Source organism: Mya arenaria, chromosome 3, assembly GCF_026914265.1.
Source record: "Mya arenaria isolate MELC-2E11 chromosome 3, ASM2691426v1".
NCBI classification, from domain to species: Eukaryota; Metazoa; Mollusca; class Bivalvia; order Myida; family Myidae; genus Mya; species Mya arenaria.
Window position 1 is genome coordinate 79481397 of NC_069124.1, and position 21166 is coordinate 79502562.

General features: G+C 35.5%; 1 protein-coding gene across 1 annotated transcript; it reads right to left on the reverse strand.

The window, feature by feature from the left end:
- Positions 1 to 6472: 6472 nt before the first annotated feature.
- LOC128228974 (centrosomal protein of 120 kDa-like) lies at positions 6473 to 21166 on the reverse strand. The gene is made up of 22 exons (XM_052940575.1): positions 21031 to 21166; positions 19770 to 20038; positions 17556 to 17691; positions 17029 to 17183; positions 16611 to 16805; positions 16221 to 16340; positions 15973 to 16071; positions 15462 to 15708; positions 15011 to 15239; positions 14656 to 14805; positions 14111 to 14228; positions 13828 to 13895; positions 13105 to 13207; positions 12480 to 12599; positions 12201 to 12290; positions 11860 to 11952; positions 11526 to 11638; positions 11315 to 11363; positions 10906 to 11028; positions 10407 to 10550; positions 8624 to 8724; positions 6473 to 8413 (listed from the first exon to the last, which is right to left on the reverse strand). The coding sequence occupies exons 1-22, from the start codon at positions 21074 to 21076 to the stop codon at positions 8170 to 8172; spliced, it is 3012 nt and encodes a 1003-aa protein (XP_052796535.1). The 5' UTR covers positions 21077 to 21166; the 3' UTR covers positions 6473 to 8169.

Genomic DNA, 21166 nt, shown 5'->3' on the forward strand with positions numbered 1-21166 from the left:
CATATTTTGAGTGGATGCCTTGTGTTCATTTTCATACTTTTTTTTAGGGATGCAAACGAATATTCAATCAAATGTATCGTATTTGAACGTCAAAATTGGTATTCGAATATTCAATTTTTTTGTTGGTGAATAAATAGAATAATAATTATTTTGCCCACAACTCTATTGTTGTGTATTCAGTTCGTTTGTCTTGTTTTTACAACTATTGGCCCATAATGCCAAAGGTGTGAATGAGATGACAATACGTCACATGAAACATGCGTCATATGTCATTTAGGGACATATCGTCTGGTACTATAAAAATGTCCCTTCTATGTTTTTAATATTTCACTGTTAAACAAGTGACAATATAGTTTTCAATCATTTTCAGTAAATTTAAATGCCTTTGCCGATTTAGGATTTAAGAAATCAGCCTTCACTCCAATGTGTTGTCTTCTGTGCAATATTGCTCAAATTGCAAATCAATGACTTTTCCATAGTTACATTAAGTAGAGGGCAATCCCAGAATGAGGCTGTTCGTCCTACGGAAAGACCTTCCATTTGCGCATAACACCATTTGACAAGCAACATATACTTTCACATTGTTTACAAATATCAAGGCAGTGAAATTAAAATAATTTAATTCTTTTTTGTTTCTTTTTCCTTTTTTTTTCAAAATTGGGAATTCCAGAGGCCAATTTATGAGATCAGGGTCTGCCGCGCGTACTGGCTGCAATGAAGTAGGGTTAAAATTCCCCAGCCATTACTTTAGCGAATAATATTAATAGTTTACTATTAACTTCTAAACTATGTATTTTGGTAATCGAATATTTGATCAAAAGAATTACCGAATATTCAAATATCAGTTTTGCCATTCATTTGTTTCCCTACTTTTTTTTGTGCGTAGCATTACTCCCAAAGTATTTAAGGTATTGACATCAATTTTCAAATGCAGCACGTGAACCATACATCTGGCTGCAATTTGTTTTTAGTTATTCCCCTTTGTTCATATTCAGATAGATCTTATTGACAAGAAGAGCACAGTGACCAAAAATCTGGATTATCCTATTTATAAATAAACACAAATATGACATTTAATGATCTCTGTCTTTGAATCATATCACATTTAAACAACACAACTGATCTTCATCAAACTTGGTTACAATTTAGATGAACCATACACCTGGTCCAAATTTCAATGCTGTAACTTCAATGTTATTTACGTTTGCTTTTAATACAAACAATAATGATAAAAATAGGCCATGCCTCTGGCAGCCACGTCTTATTTCAGGTTTTGTTTTAGCAGATTTTATAAATGGTAAACTTCTGATTGTTTCTTGCAAATTGCTTTAAATTCAGACTGGTTTTGAGGAGGACCATTGAAGTCTCATCTAAAAACAAGAGCACCGCGAAACGGAGCATTATACGCCCGAAGAAGATTCGGCTTGAGGTCCTTTTAATGTAGTGATGATTTGTATAAAGTTATTTGAAAATCGCTTTATTAGTTACCAAGTTATGGCCCGGACACGGAATTGCTAACGGACGAGTTACAAAGATGTGGCCCGGACACAGAATTGCTAACGCCCCCCCATGGTGATTCTAGTCTTGAGTTATGGCCTGGACATGGAATTGCTAACGTCCCCCCCATGGTGATTCTAGACTTTGAGGTATGGACCTGGAAATTGCATGTGACACATCCTTTTAATGTAGTGATGATTTGTATAAAGTTATTTGAAAATCACTTTATTAGTAACAAAGATGTGGCCCGGACACAGAATTGCTAACGGCCCCCCATGGTGATTCTAGTGTTTGAGGTATGGACCTGGAAATTGCGCGCGACACATCCTTTTAATGTAATGATGCTTTGTATAAAGTTATTTGAAAATGACTTTATTAGTGACCAAGTTGTGGCCCGGACACGGATTTGCTAACGCACCCCCATGGTGATTCTAGTCTTTGAGGTATGGACTGGAAATTGCGCGCGACACATCCTTTTAATGTAGTGATGATTTGTATAAAGTTATTTGAAAATCGCTTTATTAGTTACCAAGTTATGGCCCGGACACGGAATTGCTAACGGACGAGTAACAAAGATGTGGCCCGGAAACAAAATTGCTAACGCCCCCCCATGGTGATTCTAGTCTTTGAGTCTGGACCTGGAAATTGCGCGCGACACATCCTTTTAATGTAGTGATGATTTGTATAAAGTTATTTGAAAATCGCTTTATTAGTTGCCAAGTTATGGCCTGGACACGGAATTGCTAACGGACAAGTAACAAAGATGTGGCCCGGACACAGAATTGCTAACGCCCCCCATTGGTGATTCTAGTCTTTGAGTTATGGCCTGGACATGGAATTGCTAACGGACCCCCCCCCCCATGGTGATTCTAGACTTAGAGGTATGGACCTGGAAATTGCATGTGACACATCCTTTTAATGTAGTGATGATTTGTATAAAGTTATTTGAAAATCACTTTATTAGTAACAAAGATGTGGTCCGGACACAGAATTGCTAACGCCCCCCCATGGTGATTCTAGTGTTTGAGGTATGGACCTGGAAATTGCGCGCGACACATCCTTTTAATGTAATGATGCTTTGTATAAAGTTATTTGAAAATGACTTTATTAGTGACCAAGTTGTGGCCCGGACACGGATTTGCTAACGCACCCCCATGGTGATTCTAGTCTTTGAGGTATGGACCTGGAAATTGCGCGCGACACATCCTTTTAATGTAGTGATGATTTGTATAAAGTTATTTGAAAATCGCTTTATTAGTTACCAAGTTATGGCCCGGACACGGAATTGCTAACGCCCCCCCATGATGATTCTAGTCTTTGAGGTATGGACCTGGAAATTGCGTGCGACACATCCTTTTAATGTAATGATGCTTTGTATAAAGTTATTTGAAAATGACTTTATTAGTGACAAAGTTGTAACGCCCCCCCATGGTGATTCTAGTGTTTGAGGTATGGACCTGGAAATTGCGCGCGACACATCCTTTTAATGTAATGATGCTTTGTATAAAGTTATTTGAAAATGACTTTATTAGTGACAAAGTTGTGGCCCGGACACGGAATTGCTAACGCACCCCCATGGTGATTCTAGTCTTTGAGGTATGGACCTGGAAATTGCGCGCGACACATCCTTTTAATGAAGTGATGATTTGTATAAAGTTATTTGAAAATCGCTTTATTAGTTACCAATTTATGGCCGGATACGGAATTGCTAACGGACGAACAGACAGACAGACGATGGAGGCCATAACATAATACGACCCTTCGGGCGTATAAAAAAGGCCCTATGCTTTTGGTCAGATCAGGTTTCTTTTACGAAATATGATAAATGGTCACCAAAATTATTGTTCCTGTCAAACTGCTTTATATTCTGGCCATTTTGGTCGGAGAACCCTTTTATGGTTTCCAACATAGTCATGTTGGGAGAAATGCCATGCCCCTGAGACATTTTGGTTTCCATATAAGGCTCGTTTTAGCTATTACGATTAAGGGTCACCTAATGAACCTTTCTGTCAAATTATACTTTATTCTGCCTATTTTTGCTAAAAACCCATCATCACAGCAGGCATGACTAATGTCCTATGAAAATGTTGAAGGGTCTTATCCATGGTTTGTTAATGCACTAGTTAATTATTGTTTTTGAAATTCATTACAAAATATAGTGTGTAAAATCATACGAAGTATTAAAACTAAGAAACTGACGGCTGGAACCCTTCAACAAATGTTGATATATGCTCAAATATTGTCTTTGAAGTCCAAGATTTTGAAGAGTTAGTACCTGTAACCCGATTCAACAAAAGGCTGTATCCTGATTTGTTGAATGACATTATCAGGTGATGCTACCAATGTATCTGATTAAGGTTAAAGTATCCATCAGCTGACTATAAGTCATTGTGGGCAAGTGGATATGGTTTTATCTTAACGTTTTCTTGATGCTACCTGCGTGAGTTTGCTCCCCACTACAGCCAGATTGTTTAATACTTTGTTTTTTCTGCTATCTCAGTATCGAAGAGTAAAATAATAATTATAATATAAGTAAATTCAGATGTATTAGGCCATCATTTTTTTATTATCTGATTTACAAGATTTTTTTCAAAAATGTTGAGTCGAGGGGGCGAAATAAAAATAAAAATAAAAGCTGAAAAAGTGAGCAGTAGTACAAAAAAATAAAAATAAAAGTACCGAGAGGGAGCATAAATTTTATTTTCATTTATATCATTTTAAGCCCAAAATGCCTGTTTATAGAGCTATATATCATGTATATGCATGTTTTGTGTCCATAATAACCACAGAAATGTATAATAAAACACTATTTTACTTCACAACACAAATTTGCTCAATATATGCTTTATTTTCAAGTCTTGTAGATGGAAGCCAGATTAAGATTTGGAATGGATTAATAATTGAATTGTACAAAATAAATTGAATGAAGAAACATGTTTTGGCTTATTGTAACATGAACTTGTAAAACAAGAATGACATTTCAATGAAATACTCGCTAACATCAAGTTAAACAGCAGTCAAACAAATATTGCAAACTATTTGATTTTACTTAGGTTGTAATGCACTATTACCAATAGTGAATGGTAAACTTTCTCTTATTCATAACAACTCAAAATTAATGTTCTATGTAGCAGTTCAAGGTGACATAAAACATCAGCTATTTCAGATACAGTAAAACCTCCCTTAAAGACCACTTCAATAATAAGACCACCTCAAAATTAAGAACACAATGTTCAAGTCCATTTTCCAAATTTTGCTCTTCCATTTAACGTCGTTATTTAGGCCACCTCAATAATAAGATCAGTTGTAAAGGATCCCCAGAGTGGTCGCAAAGTGAGGTATACTGTATATTGTAAGTATTGTAGCAGTATAACTACAGACTTTGTGAAATAACATAATGACATCAAGTTCTCACAAAGTGGTCTACAATATCAACCAACAGATTGGTCATAAATGTTGACCACACATTCAATACATGCACAGTAAAGTATTTGACTTCATTTTAACATTTTAATAGACTGTCTAGATGGAAAACGGTTTTTAAACCTATTGAAACAAATATTGACGTCCAGATTTCAGCACTGTTGGAACAATTCATATACAAGTCCACCTTCCACAGTCTAATCTCTTATTACATGTTATAGAACTTACTACATATGCTTGCAAAATAAAAATCTTCACAAACAAACTAGTGTTTGTTAATATTTTAACTCAGACAAGCTAAAATGATGTTAGAAAATCATGTAGTCATAACAAGAGATGTACCAAAGCCTTACTATTGGTATTTTGACTAGAATAAACATTGTAACATATACATTTTGTCATTTTTTATTCATATTAACAAGATTCCCCTGGTATACTGAGGATATAACATTAAATGCTATCAGCAAAAATAATATATTCTCATTTTATATATACATGCATGCATATATATATATATATATATTTATTTATTGTGCTAATGGCCACCGGCCTATACACAGACATATGTACATATACAAAGAATCATGGTCAGTGTTTATACTAATATACATACATTGTACAACAAAAGCTTTTCACAAAAGAAGTTTGTAAAAACAATATTCATATGACACATGACTAAACATTATCAAATTCTAATATGGCAATTACCGTACATGTACCATAAGTTTACATTACTGTTGCATTGTCATATTCAAACCTTCGTTCTAAGTATTTGTCAGATTACTATATCACACATCCAACATACAAAAAATTAATTATTTGATGTCTTGTCCAAATATAGTTACTATGAGAGGATTAGCTATTCACTCAATATAATGGGAGTTAATTCTGTTAAAACGGTAAAGAATAGCTAATTTAGGTTATGTGGACAAATGAAATTGAGTCTATGTCACCACAGTGAGCACGACAGATTCTGCTCTAGCTTGACAAATACTTGGTTCGATTACGTGCCTGGAAATAATTTTTAAAATATACAATAATACATTATAGATCAATATAATGATTATAATCAGTTACATTTACATGAAAATGACATGGCAATCAGTAGACCCATGCTCAATTCCCGGTAGCGCCATTGACCGATTTTTTTGTGGTCTTCAAAAAATGACTTTTCCAAAAACATTCAATCATTGGTAAGTTGGAAAATCTTTCAGTTGAGAAGAAACCTAAACATTCTGTAGTTGCTTCAATACTGTATGAATTGTGGATTGGTTTTGTTTGAAATGTAATGCAATGCCATGCATCCCATTGATCAGTTGTTTCAATTACTCGTGATACCAAGCTCCAAAGTCACCAAGTGAAATGTACCAAAAAGAAGAGACAATATGTTAACAAACGTCTCTAGACTGCCTGCATGGTGCATTAAACTCTACAGTACAGTTGATGTAAATTTATTATTGTAACTGCGCCACCATCTTTTGCTTGTGGTCTAGACAGCATTAATTGCACGTGACCCAAAAAGTGGGAAAGTAATGATGTCATCACAGTTAGTGCGTAAATCCAAATCACAAGTCAAAATCTGTCATGAAGTTTGATAAACATGTAAATAGAAACAGTTTTACTTCAAATGGCTCCATCATCTTCTTTGATATGTTTTTTTTTAAATTAAAAATGAATCCATTCAAATGTCCGTAAACTCGTCACTTTAAATAATGTTATTCATAGCCCATCGGTATTGAGGGTCATCAGTACCGTATATTCATCTCACTCTCAGCCTAACTCGCATTAATTTGGGGAAATATTAACCGAGTCGTTGCATCATTGTTAATCCCGACAATAAATTGCGTTTTGTAAAAAGTTTCAACTGGAATATTTCTCTAAATGAAAAGGCGTGTATTTTTTAAATTCAATTACCCGAAATCATTCAGAACCCAAAACGGCGTGTTTAAATCCGTGTCCGCATCATCCCCGGCCGCACGCTCGATATGGACGTCTTTGTCTACTAAATAAGCAGATGCGAACTCCGACAACGATTGGTTAAGGTTGATGGCCTGGATTGTCGATGTTTCTGTTTTGTTGAGGATTGTTTTCACTTTAAAATAACAAGTAGCTGACGATGCCGCCATTGCAGACGATATTCAGAGTCACCTCCCTTGATGGTTATACTAAAACACGGCATCGATGCTCGAAATGCGGATATGTTTTGCGAATTCGTTAAAACTAGTCGAAGAATGCATTTTTTCTTTCTTTTGAAGCACAGTTGATGGACGAAAAACTTAACGTGTAATTGGCAGACAATCAAGTTAGAATTTTTGCAACATTATGCACAGGGCCTATGTTTAGCACAGAGCGTCGTGGAATAGACGAGTTCAGGCTCCGGGCTTTACCACATCCTCACCGCAATCGAATCTCCTCGGCTAACAAGCTGCAATGTTATCTGTGTAACGGAGTCGTTCGGAAATTTCCGTGGGTTGTCGACAATGACGTCGCCGTAGCAGCTCGGCGATCACAAAGCTGTAGAGAATGTCGATGGATAGCCGAATGTCAGCTTCCAATCACCAGTGAAACCCGTGATATAGGTTTAATACTCGGAAATGAAGTCTGCGAGTTGTTTTTTTAATGATCATGTAAAGCTAATTTAATTTTTCCAAGAAGTTATTTTATTTTATTTGCTCCCAATTTTTCGGGTCGGCGGGCAAAGTAAAAATAAAACAGTTGATGATCTCTTTTATTTTTATTTCATTCTAGCAAAAACTTGGGTCGGCGGGTTTGTAAATCAGATTATTAAAAAATGATGGCCTTACTGGGAAAGCTTATTGTTGGTGCCAAAACATGAGCGAGTCTCTTTTATGCAGTACAATGTATTTTGAAAATCTCCAACAAATTGACAATAACAATTTTACCCTACCGGCCCTCTTGTTTTGTAAACCTTTTTAAAGCAAATAAAAACAACACCTATGTTTTACACATTTACTTCTAAACAGCCATTTTTACAGAATAACATAAAAAACTAAAATATAATTAAAATAAATCACAGTCATTTGCATACATTTATATAATATGAAGAAATGTAAGATATCAGATACCTGTTATAAATATAAACATTTTAAATTATCTTTAGGCAATTTCATATCTAAATGAGTGAATCTGCACTTCTAAATGCATTCACCTCTTCATGCAGTTAATAAAATGTGGCACATTCCTTACTACGAATACACTTATATCCTGGACACCAATATTGAGCCTGTGTCACACATTGTTCAGTTTTCTGTTTGCCAAGGCTTCTCGGATCTGTCTATCCAGCTCTGCTATAATCTTGTCTTGTGTGTTGTACACGCCTGTGCGGAGCAGTGTGTCTCGCTCCTCTATAAGACGGGATATGTGTTCCTCCACCCTGTCCATGTCCCCGCAGTCCACCCCACTCTTCACCCCCACTGTCTCCCGTGGTGACATCCCGTCACCCTTCAACCGATCTTCCTCCATCAGCTTCAACCTGCAGCATCAAAAACATGACTTGAAATATGAACCGAAAACAAGTATTCACACTTTGACAAGATCTTATGTTAGCCATTTAGTACTATGAATACAGTGAAAAACTAGAGTGTCATGGACACAAACACTTGTTTGGTGGGGGGTACTTGTAAGAAAAGGGAGCATAACTTGATAACCATTTGAGTCATAGTAATAGGACTATTGTACATACTTGTTCAGTTCATGCTTGATGTCTTCCAGCTCCTGTTTATCTGTGTTCACCACATCCTTTTCCTCAGCAGCCAGGTAACGAAGACGCATGTGCTCCAACTCCTGATATTACACAATAATATTCTAGCATTATTATGTCAAAAGTACCTCAAATATATCCCCTGCCAAAAAGGATATGGTTATGTTAGGTGTGTGTGTGCATTTGGGAAAACTTTCCCGGAGCATAACGTAACTCAAACTTTATATTCAGATAGATCTAATTTAGAAAAACAGCAGTGCTCAGGAACCATATCTCTTGCTGCAGTATTTTTTTAATAATTGCACTTTGTTAATTTTCATACTTATTTTTTTGTCCGGAGTATACGCTGAAAAGTCTTTGAGGTATTGACTTTAAACGTCTTAAAAAGATAGATGTTATTGAGGAAAAGTGCAATGCACAAGAACCATCTCTCTGCGTACAATAAGTTTTTAATCATTGCTCTGTGTTAATTTTCATACTTATTTTTTATTCAGAGCACTTGAAAAGTTTTCCACATATTGACTTCACAAACTTCATATACAGATACTGAGATAGAATTCATTAATGAGAAGTGCAGAGCAAAGGGACCTATTTCTCTAGATGCAGTATTTTTTTAGTTATTGTCCTTTGTTAATTTTCATACTCATTTTTGTCCAGAGCATAATATGAAAAGTATTGACTTCAAACTTCATATACAGGTTAATCTTATTTAGTAGAAGTGCAGTGCACAATAGCCATAACTCTTGGTGCTTTTTATATTATTGCCCTTGATTTTCATACATTTTTTTGTCCAGAGCTTAACTTGAAGTCTTAATGGTATTGACTTCAAACCTTATTTACAGATAAATTTCATTGAAAAGAACAGCAGTGCACATGAACCATAACTTTGGCCGCAGTATTTTTTTTTAGTTGTTGCCCTTTAATAATTTTCATTGTTATCCTTTGTTGTAAGGCAAAGTTGATACTGTTTTTATTCGGCAGGGGATATAGGGATATATTATACCTTACATAAATGTGTCCTGTATATGTACACATGAAGTCGATCCAACCATATATCAGTGTATTTTAATCAAAACCCAGTTTTATGACGTCAGCGGTCCATATCATATTTTTGGCCGGACCTCGCAAAAAAATTATATGGACAGTTGACTTCATAAAATGGCAAGTACGACTTGCGATTTTCACAACGGCGAACAATTGTCACAATTGAACATTAATTGCTTTGTGCAATGAAATACATTAATAGCGCTTTCAAAATATTGAATAGTAATATGAAATGTTTGGTATAATATAAGGAATATAACACACGACTTAGGGCCATATGGCATTATAAGGACCAGCCAGTCAGCCCCTGAAGGTGAATTGACCTCAGCTTACGCCTCGGTCCATATACACCTTCGTTGGCTGACTGGCCGGTCCTTATAATGTCATATGGCCCTCAGTGGTATGTTATATTTCTTAAATGGTTGCCTGTGACTGCTAATGTTATCTTTATAAACATTCATATTTCAAAAATTCATTCTTATTTCATTGTACATTACCAGGTAACTGTTAACTTGAGCTTGCAATTAATCAACTTAACATGTCCACAAGTCCTTAACTTACTTTATTTTAATTATTATGATTACTGTAAAACTGTTGGTCACAGATCGATTTTTCCTCATGGCTTCTACCTCATTATACTTCTGTTTTCGAAATCATTATGCTATCTGAATATACTGTGCAAAGCAAAACTATGAACAACATATACAGTCAAAATCTTTACCTGTTGTTGTTTAACGAGACTGGCCTTGGCCTGAGCCTGCTCCTTCTGTTTAAGCCTGGCCAGCTCCTTGAGCGCCCGGCCCCATTGCTGCTTGTAGTGGAGCTTAGATTTGGTCACTGCATCCATCTTACGCTCCAACTCAACCTGAGGCAAATAGCAGATATGCCACTTAAGGCTACAGAGTAAATAGAAGCTACTTAAAATGAATTATCAAATATGTGGCTGGACTCAGAAAGGTCAAACAACCTCACAACCTACCCAAATTTGTTGGTCCCTACACAAATTTTTTGATACTGTTACTTATTTTATCCTTTTAGGATACATTTTCAGTAGTTTCTTGCACAGGAAATGTACTCAACTTAAGTCATGAGACAGGGATTTCAGTGTGAAATGATATTATCACAAAACTACTTATCCCCACCAACCCAGTTAAATCAGAAACAAATATTCATTTTACTTATACCTTACACTACAACCAAACTATGCCTCTATATTTCACCTTCTCGAGAGTAAGGAGGTTAATCTCTGACTGAAGTCGCACTTCAGGCTTTGTGTTAAGCTCCTCCTTGTACACTGTAAAGTCCTTCTCAACCTTTGCCTTCCGCTTCTCAGCCTCTGTCAACTGGAATAGCCACAAATATGGGTTTAGCACAAACTTCAATCAACTTTGTCAAATAATAAATCAGGAACCGTTTGTTCTAAACTGTATAACAACTTTTATTACAGTGTTAAACATTTGTGTTAAACATAATCCTGTCAGTTTTCCATATAAACGGCTCATAATAAAAGACAACAATTGCAATACTGACAAATAGAAGTATCAATAACATCAAGCCAGAGTGTAATTTCACCCTCCTCCCCATCAAAAACTGAATGTGAGACAATCATAAACAACAATAAAATTTTACCTCATCTTTATATCTTTGAATCAAACTCTCCAGTTCCTTGCTTTTACCCCTGAAACAATGAAAGTTATCATAGAATAAAAGTGGAATCAGCCTTTAAAAAATAAATTTAACATTACAAATATCTTCTATCTTCTCATAAAAAAGGAAGTACAACTATTAAGCTTTTTCTATGAAATGTGTCACTTTTCAAAGTCACATTGAATAGTCATACTTTTCAAGGTCTACGAGGTGATCACAGTCATCCTTCATACGTCGTGAGGCTTCCTTCATCTCCTGGAGCTTTCGGTCGTGGTCACGCTGTAGGTCTGCCTTCAATCGCATCACCTAAACACACAACATTACAAAATTGAATGCGAGGAAATTGTGTACTTTTATCTATATTTAGAAGGCCTATAGAATGAATATCAGTATTTTAAATTAATTCTTAAATCTTTTGAATTCTATGCATTATTGGACTTTTGTAAGATATTTCTTTACTAAACTTGTTTTTAACTCCTAGTACCAATACCATCAATTAAAACAGGAGTTGTGTTGTTTAATAGTACCTCCTGTTCATTTGCTGCAAGCTGTTTTTCACGTTTCTCAAGGTCGAGCAAGGTCTTCCTCAGCTGCTCCTCCAACTGTGCATACTCTGTCAACTACAATACATTATACAGGGCTGGCATAAACACACCAGTCTTTTGTACAAGAAACAAAGACAGTTTGCCCACTTAATGTCATACAGTCATATTCATGATGTTGAGAGAGCAAACAGATCGACTGTATAAGAACAAAATTAAATCAACAAAAATATGCAATTAATACTGTAAATGTTATGGATGCATAAAAATGCTTGCTGTTTGATAACCTGACAAATATTGTCAATAATGGCGGACATTGTAAATACCTTTTTCTTCATGAGTAGTTCCCTCTCGCGGTCCCGTTTCTTCCACTCCTCAGCCAAAGCCTTCATGTACATCATCTCCTTCTGCTTCAACTACAACACAAACTCCCATTATCATACATACAGTAGCTTTATACTACATGCATTTTCATACTAAAAATGGAAGAACAACCATTTTACTGTTTTTACATGATTGAAGTTAGCTGAATTTCAAGCTGAATTTCAACACAAATTCCAGAGAAAAAAATAACTTCAGGTCATGAACAACTACTGTGTAATTACCTGATTTTCAAAGACATGTTCCTGTTCCTCCTTCCACATCTCAAGTTCAAGAGCGGCCTTGTATTCTTCTGTCTCCCTTGGTGATTGTGTCGGCGGCTGGTTCTCTGCTATACCCATTGTCTATACGGATAGAAATATTAAAATAATTAGTTTAGATTTCAAACTCAAATTGAAATAATATTTAATCCTGCTGTACCTAATCCTATATTTGACAATCTTGTTCAGGTCTGTAATTAATCAATTAACAAAATATCAATAATTAATAACAGATAACTTTTTCAATACATCAGACGATACATAAACATGTTAAGAAGCTAAACTGTAGTGCCTGTTTAAGGAATAAATGTCTTAGTATCGCAATCGTTAACAGATGAACCGTGAACTTTCTTTGGGATAGACCTACTGCAATGGTGAAAAATAACAATTCCAAAGCACTTTAATGTAGAATAAAAGCAGATGTCGGCACATGGACCAATCATAAACTTGTTTTTGTAAGATCAAAGGGATTCCAAAGTGAATAGAAAGATGCCTTTGTATAAGGGAGCATAGAAGGAGTGTTTATATCATACAATGGTCTCCTGCCAATCATTCTAATCTTGTCAACATCAATTGGCGATGGCCTTACCCCTGATGACTCTGGTTTGGCAACCACAATCTGCTGTGTACTAATGGGACCCCAGTCCTCGAGACTTAACACGAATGATATCTCACCAATAGGCTTCCCAGGGCTGAAACAAACATGACTCTACTTTTTGAACTTGTTTAAAAATAAGAAAATTATAAAGATACATGTATGAAGTCTTCGGGACCTAGATTAAAAGTTTTGTTTGACAATTCAAACGAACAATTATAAGAATATTCACAGCATTCACATATAATTGGTGCCATAAAAATTTAGTAATGGAGATTGTAATGTCCACTACACATAACCAACATGTTGCTTTTTGTTTGAATGATTGTTTTCAGTATACATGTATGTTAAATTTCTGTTTAATAAAATGACAAACAAGCGCTAATTATGCCACATTATCACCTCAATGGGCAAGCCAAGCCGATGACTGCTATTCAGGATTTCAGTTTTTGAATTAGAAATAAAAATTGATAAATCTGTGTGAAGTATTGAATCGGTACTATAATTTTGACAATGAAATGGCAATTAATTGAAGATGAAACATATGATGGAAGTCTAATTAAGCAAAGAAGAAAAGAAATCGTCACCAAATAAAAAAAATTGTAACAAGGATAAGTTCAGATAAACAGTGTTTGGATTAACGGTGTTTAAATGTTCAATGTTTAAAACAGATTTTTCAAAATAAAACAATTGAAAAGTGATGGCATGTTAACTGACCTTTCATTAGATATGGCTGGTACTTTATTGCTGTACAACTGTTTCCAGCCACTGCTTCCAGACTGGTTCTGAAAATATATATTCATTGAACAATCTAAATATATAGTGAACCAAACTGTTTTCAGAATGTTTTAGAAATCACACTTCTTAAAAATACATGTACAACTACAAGTGGCAAAGGCACATATTTGTTGAAGTTCATTGTATCACTACACTCATTCACAGATTTCAACTTGTCCCAGTTACTCATGGCAATTTAAATTTTCGAATAACTTCTACTCACCATTTGTTTTGTTTTCTCTGCAACAATGACATCAGCGAGGGGAAGGCGGGCTGCTCCGAGGAACACGTCCTTGGATAGCTGTCTGTCTCTGTTCCACAACTCTACCATCAAAGGCACCCTGATATTGTAAAATAGAAGATGTTGACATGTGAAACATGTGCATGCATACATGTACAAGTTTAAAGGATATATATTGCATATATATTGATCACAATAGTTTTTGTAATGCGCGTGTGTGTGACGTATGTGTGATTATTGATATGTGTGTGTAATGTGTGCGTAATGTGTGTTTGTGATTTGTGTAATATGTGTGTGTGATGTGCTAGTGATGTATGTGTGAACTTTATGATATGTGTTATGTGTGTGTAATGTATGTGTGAACATTGTGATGTGTGTGTAATGTATGTGAACATTGTGATGTGTGCGTAATGTATGTGTGAACTTTATGATATGTGTTATGTGTGTGTAATGTATATGTGAACATTGTGATGTGTGTGTAATGTGTTTGTGATGTGTGTTATTGTGTTTGTAGTTGTGTGACTCACCTGAGGAATGTCTCCTGGAGTTGCTGCATGTTGCAGGCGAAATCAAAAGCACAGAAGGACTGGGGCAGGAGAACCTCCATTCCCTTCCGTATCTCAACAGGAGGGTGGGTCAGGATAGGGGCTGCACTCCCGAAGAATGGATAGGTGTACCTGGAAAGAAATCTCACATTTGCAAGTACATGTATTTTAGAGAAATAAACAATTTTAACCCAAACATTTCAAAAAAATATTTTGTATACCTGTAGTCTACATACATGTACAACTTGGTTAATAGTGATAAATTATTTTCACAAGTATTAAAGTTCAACTGAGTTTAGTTTCAATGCTAATTATAAACACTTGTTAATGTCCTAACCTCAAGAAGACATGTTGTGTGTTGCTGTTATCAAGACTGCGGACACTACGAAGGTCTATGGAGAAGGCAAAGTGGTGGCTCTGTGGGGGTATGGCCACATGGTGCTGGGTGGTGGACGTTGAGTCAGACAGGTGTGGAACCGGGCCTCCAGGGCTTGCCCCAGTTTGGGCTCCTCTACTAGCAGGCTTCATTACTTCTGTCTGGTCTGGATCCTTGGATTTCTTTTGAGCTGCAAATGTTTTTATTTTGCAAAATTAGCTGAAGACGAGTCCTTTGTAATTAACAAAGCAAAAAGTAACTTTATGTTTTTAAAATACATTAGAAGTAATATTCGATGTATCAATTCCTATTCAAAATAAAAAAAATACTAAAAAAAACACACGCAGCAGTAAAAAACAAAAGATAATGTCCCCCTTAATCTACAGACTTGATCTTTTAAACAATGCAGCACCTTTTTGTTTATCCTCCTCAATACTGCTGACATTGTCATGGGTGGCAACTTCGAAGTCATCCTCATACTCACTCGCCTCTGCCCCACCCCTCTGGAGTGTTGGAGACGAGGGACCCTGAGGCCTTTCTCCCTTCCCAGGGGATCTGTGTTCAGGGTGGGGTTGATGTTTATGGACTGGTGATCTAGGTGAGTGGGGGACAGATCGTATTGGGGAGGGTGCTCCTTCCTTCACAGGGCTCCGCATAGCCTGCAGTATATAGAACATTTAGGTTCTGTGTTGTTACAAAAATCAAACCAATACAATGAATAATTAATAATAATAACTAAAAAATGACCATAACAGCAAAAGAACCACCTACTATTGTTATTGTATAGTTGTATAGTATTCTATTCTATTTTCAAAAATAAAATCTTACTAAGCATGCAGCAAAAGAATATTGTTAAGAAAATAAAGATAAAAAGTTCTGATTGGCAATGCTAAGAGAAAACTCTAAATATTTGCAGCACTGACCATGTCTTCCTTACGGAGGACCACGGAGAGTCCAACAACTGGAGAAAGACCGCCCGGCACAGCCGACATCTGCTGCTTAGCTTTGTTTGGGGGAACCAGCTGGTAATGATTCAAATATTTATGTGATTGTTAGATATTAAGTGTTAAATGGAAAACACTGAAATAATCTCACTGCATGTATTCTGTTCTAGTTATTTTTACTTGCAAAACATAATATTCTAACTGATCAACTATTACATGTATGGTACCTCAAATGAACCTTCAACAGACACAGGTTTCATGTAGATCTCTGTGCTGTTTTTCTTTAACAAGGAATTAAGTGGGACCTCTGCTCTCCCTAGTGACTGGTCACCACAACACAGGTGAACCTGTACAGAAAAAAATGTCCATTTATGTGCATATTATACATGTATATCTTAAATATTGAGTATTTATTGATATTGAATGCAACAGAAGTTAAGAGGCTGTAATGAGAGAACTGAGTAAAATCTAATACGGTTAAACAAGATCTAATACAAGTAAATCTGTCCGTTTCCATGCACATGTAATTAAGATCTAAAATAAAAGATGAAGGTCATAAGTTTTAAGATCCGGAAATTGATGGTACAGATGTAACAGTATTTAGGCTAGTGTTATACCTGCAGTCCTGGTTGACTGCTAAAGAACATGCGGATGGCCTCTACACTGCTGCGTATGCGGACAGATGCTCTCTCTGCCGGGAATTGGGGGTTGATAAGGTCGTTAAACACCTCGTTTGTCACATCATTGCCAAACAAAGAGAAGTAGAAAAAGTATCCACCGCCTTGAGGTAACGCCATTGTGCTAGGTATAAGCTGCAGATGGATAACATTGTATAATTAAAATCATTCATAATGTTGAACAATGACTATTGTTGAAATATAAAAGAATATTTAAAGGCATAAATAAAAATTATATACAAAAGGGAAAAACATCAATGTTACCATATAGCGCTATTCTCTAAAGCCATAACAGCCAATCAGTGAAAACTTGTTCATAAAAGTTAAAAGGCTCATTGTATTTCTGGTCATAGTGTACCTGTGCAAGGTTGCTGGCAGTAGCTATGGTAACAGAAAGGACAAATTGATCTGCACATTGTTTCGGTGGCCCTAACTGATAGAACCCCTCCTCCTCATTTAACACAGGCTTTAACTGATTGGCATTCTTGTCTTTTAGGGGAGTCTCCTCTATCACTGAAATATAAAAGAAACAAGTTGTCAGAAATATTAATGTCTCAAAAGCTATAAAGCCATTTCATGTCTAGACAAAGTCTTAATGACTTCACATGTGTCACACAAGGGAATTATGTTTGGAGAAGCCAATTTTAGACTGTTTCATTTAAGAAATATAATAGCATGCAAAATCTTTGCAGGAGAATGAAATTTTTAGAGATAACATTTTAGGAACATTTTAGGAAAATTGCATGATTTCAAATGAATTTCCTTATCACTGTTCACAGCCATTGTTATATGAAATAGCAAAGGCTGCAGATGATTTTAAGGTTAAAAGGTTTAAGGTGATAAGACCTTGCTCAGTAAAATGCTTTGAAACCTTTACATCCTTACATCTCGCTGGTGCTTCCTTTGCCTTAAAACTTGTGTTTTCTTCTGTTGTTTTGTCTTCATCCAGATAAAGGCCAAGGCGAATTTCTGGTTTATTCTTTTGGTACTTTCCAAGCAAAAGTGGGTACCATTTAGATGTCTACAATATGGTATAGTAAAAAGAACATGAAACTATATAATATACACAAAGTAAACATTTTAAACATAAGAAAAACTTTCAATGAAAAACATGAGGGCCATGAATGATGATGGCTCTATATAGCTATATATCACTGCCATTTTGGATGAATTAGCCTTATGTGCCAATAAGATGTTATAAGATACTCTAAAACCTTTGACTGTTTGAGTAATATTCCAACTAATTTTCATGAGGATCCAAAGAATTATGCAGGTTTTATTGCGCAAATAAAGTTTTTCTAACATCCCTTTGACAGGGATGCTCCCTCATGGCACGTTGGTTACAAAAGCAAAGGCCATTATTTTGTCAATTCTCCAAAAAAGGTATATCAAAATTATGAGTCCCACAACTTAAGAACATCAAATATCTAGCTCAAAGAACACATGAGTGTATGACTATTAATTTTAAAATTATTGAGCAACACAAGTTCATGATTTGTGGTGTTCAGTTTCTCTGAGATGTGATTTAATGGCCTTGTGCTTGACCCAATATGACCCAAATCCTTGATACATCATCAAGACAATAATTCTGACCAAGTTTCACAAAGATTCAATGAAAAAGTAGCCTCATTTAACATTAACAAGATTTTGATAAGATTTGATTTGTTTTGACCCAAGATAACCCATTCTCAAAACTTTTTTTAAACTCCATCAAGATATTCCATCAGATCAAGTTTCACAAATACCAACGAAAAAAGCAGCTTTTATTGCATTAACAAGTTTTTCTTAAATTTTACCAAGCATTGAACCAAGATTTTGACCGAGGATGACCCAAATTCGAAAAATGTTTGAGATTGAATCAAGAAAATTATCTGTTCCTAAGTCAATCAAGGACCATTATTTGTATCTAGGATAATATGGAGTAATGTAACCTATTTCTTATGGAGTTATGTAAACTAATTGTGTGATGGTTTTGACTTCTAAACTTATGTGTTAAGGAATGAATTGCCGGGTTGATGTCATTATCGGGGTATGAACGCAATTGGGTTGGTCAATGTGTGTGAAGTCCAAAGGACTCCACGCATACTTTGACCAACCCAATTGCGTTCATATCCCCGATAATGACATCAACCCCGCAATTCATTCCTTATATTTACACCAATAGTTCATTATTTCATTCAAGAATTGTAAAAAAAATACTTCATTCTATTTAAGAAAACCTTTCAGTAACCCGTTCTTACCCATTCGGTAAATAGAACTTGACTATAACCGGAAACAGTTTTTTCAACTGACGTCACAATAACGCGGGAAAAGATCAACCTCTTGAAATCACTTTAAAACGTAAAATTGAAACACTTCTGGTACCAATATATTTAAAATATAATAAACTAACACTTTTAAAAATGTTGATCTATATTTTACGGGACCTGCAGACACAATACAACCAATAACAAGATCAATAGCTTTCATGTATATTGTTATGCAATGAATTACGATCCGAACATATCCGAAGATGTTGCGTTCATCGATTGATGAACGCAATTGCCGATAGGCAGTTCATTTAAGGAATGGAAGTTGAGGTGTAAATATTTATGTATGAAGTCAATTGAATGAAGGGTTTTGGAGGTTATAAATGAAATTGCCAACTTGTCAAAACTTTAACCGGACAGTAACTACGACACTGGGGCAAGTAGTATATAAAGTCCCCCTTATTCTTATGCTAGTCAAGCTTAAAAGCAGCTTAAATTGCATAAACATAATTCATTGTGGTTCTGACCAAGTCACCTAGATTTTGAACTAATTAAAACAAGGGATTAAAGCGGAAAATGCATTATAGTCCAATTTCAGAAGCATTTGTCTAAACTCTTGGACAGACAACCCACCTACCAAATAACTTACCCTTAGTACTGCTCAGGTAAGCTAATAAACCAAAGCTCAGTGTCAGTTCAATGAATTTAAGCTTAAGCATGTTTAAATGTTAATGTAGATTTTCAAAGGAAAAGTGACAAATATTTCTTAATCTTAAAAAAAAGCAGAATAAACATTATAACTTTTTGTATTATATCCTATATTTATGAATTATTTAATTAGACCAGTCACCTGTTTGTTGTGTGCAGATCTGAGGTCTAGCACGACATAGCCTATTGCCTCCTTGACAGATGTTGATGTGTCAAGAGCATAGCATTGGATCTTGATTGATGTCCTCTGAAGTCTGTGTTGTTGAAGGCCTTTCTTGTCCAGCTCCCAGGCAAGCTCCTGGGTAACGTCTGGATTTTCTACATGGTCTACAGGGTCTGTAGTTAACACTTCACCATCAAACTTAGCTTCAACAACTAGCTGGTGCCGTGGTCTTTTAGGAAATCTTCTTCCTGAAATGGAATAGAAATATATTATGGAAGACATACATGGATTGAAGAGACTATTAGACGTATGCTTATAAGTCAAATGTGAAATGATTTATCCTGCAATGTGATCTGGACCAGTTACTTCTTCTTCATCTGTGCATGTACTGGGCCCACTCTGAAGCATTATGGTATGGTGTGTATGTTGAAGACAATATAACAAGCAACATAGGCTCCATTGAGCTTTTTACACCGACTTAGATGTAAATTATTCAATACTGCATACACATTATCATTGTTGTCTTCAATTTTTTGTTGTAAACTGATATGAGCTTGTATCTGTAAACATTTCTGTTCCTAAACAAGCTAAAGTTGTCGATTTTATCGAATGAATGAATTATTGAAAAATGATTTTTATAATAATGCACGCACAACAGTTGATTATTTGGTTAATTTTGGATTAAAATGTACTGGAACACCTAGTTTTTTAACATTTCAGGTCAAATTACTCTACAAAAAGGATAAGACAGACCAGATGATTAGAATCCTATGTCAACAATGTGCGCAGTATATGTATATATGTGCCTTTATGTGGGCTATGTATGAGAATAAAAACCATTGGTACAATCAGTAAATATTTACCACATATATGTTGATAAACACCATGTGATTTTAGTCCAAATATTGTACGTTAACGGATTTTTTTACGATTTTTTATATTGCAAATCATTCATGAAGTTAGGGATTGGATAATATAACAAACTTGTCTACTATTTTATACCACATGTGATCTGTACATTTAGAACTTTAGCACAATGTATTGTTCATTATTCCAGCAATGGATCATGGCGCCTGTGACTGAGACATAACAAAATACGTTTAATTATTATAATGTGATTTAGAATCGCCCGAATGGCCATCAAGATATTTGACAGATCGTCAACTGTATCAAGAACAGACATGTTGTGACAATAAAATATTTATTCCATAAATAATCGAGGAAAATAAAATGCAAATACCTTCAAGAACGGCAACAACTACCAAAAATCTGCCTTTTTCCACCATTTCTTTTTAAATCAATACGGACAGACAGTGATAGGGCCCTTCTTTCATAGAATTAACTAGTTTGTTTTGAAAACAGCCGCCATACTTGAC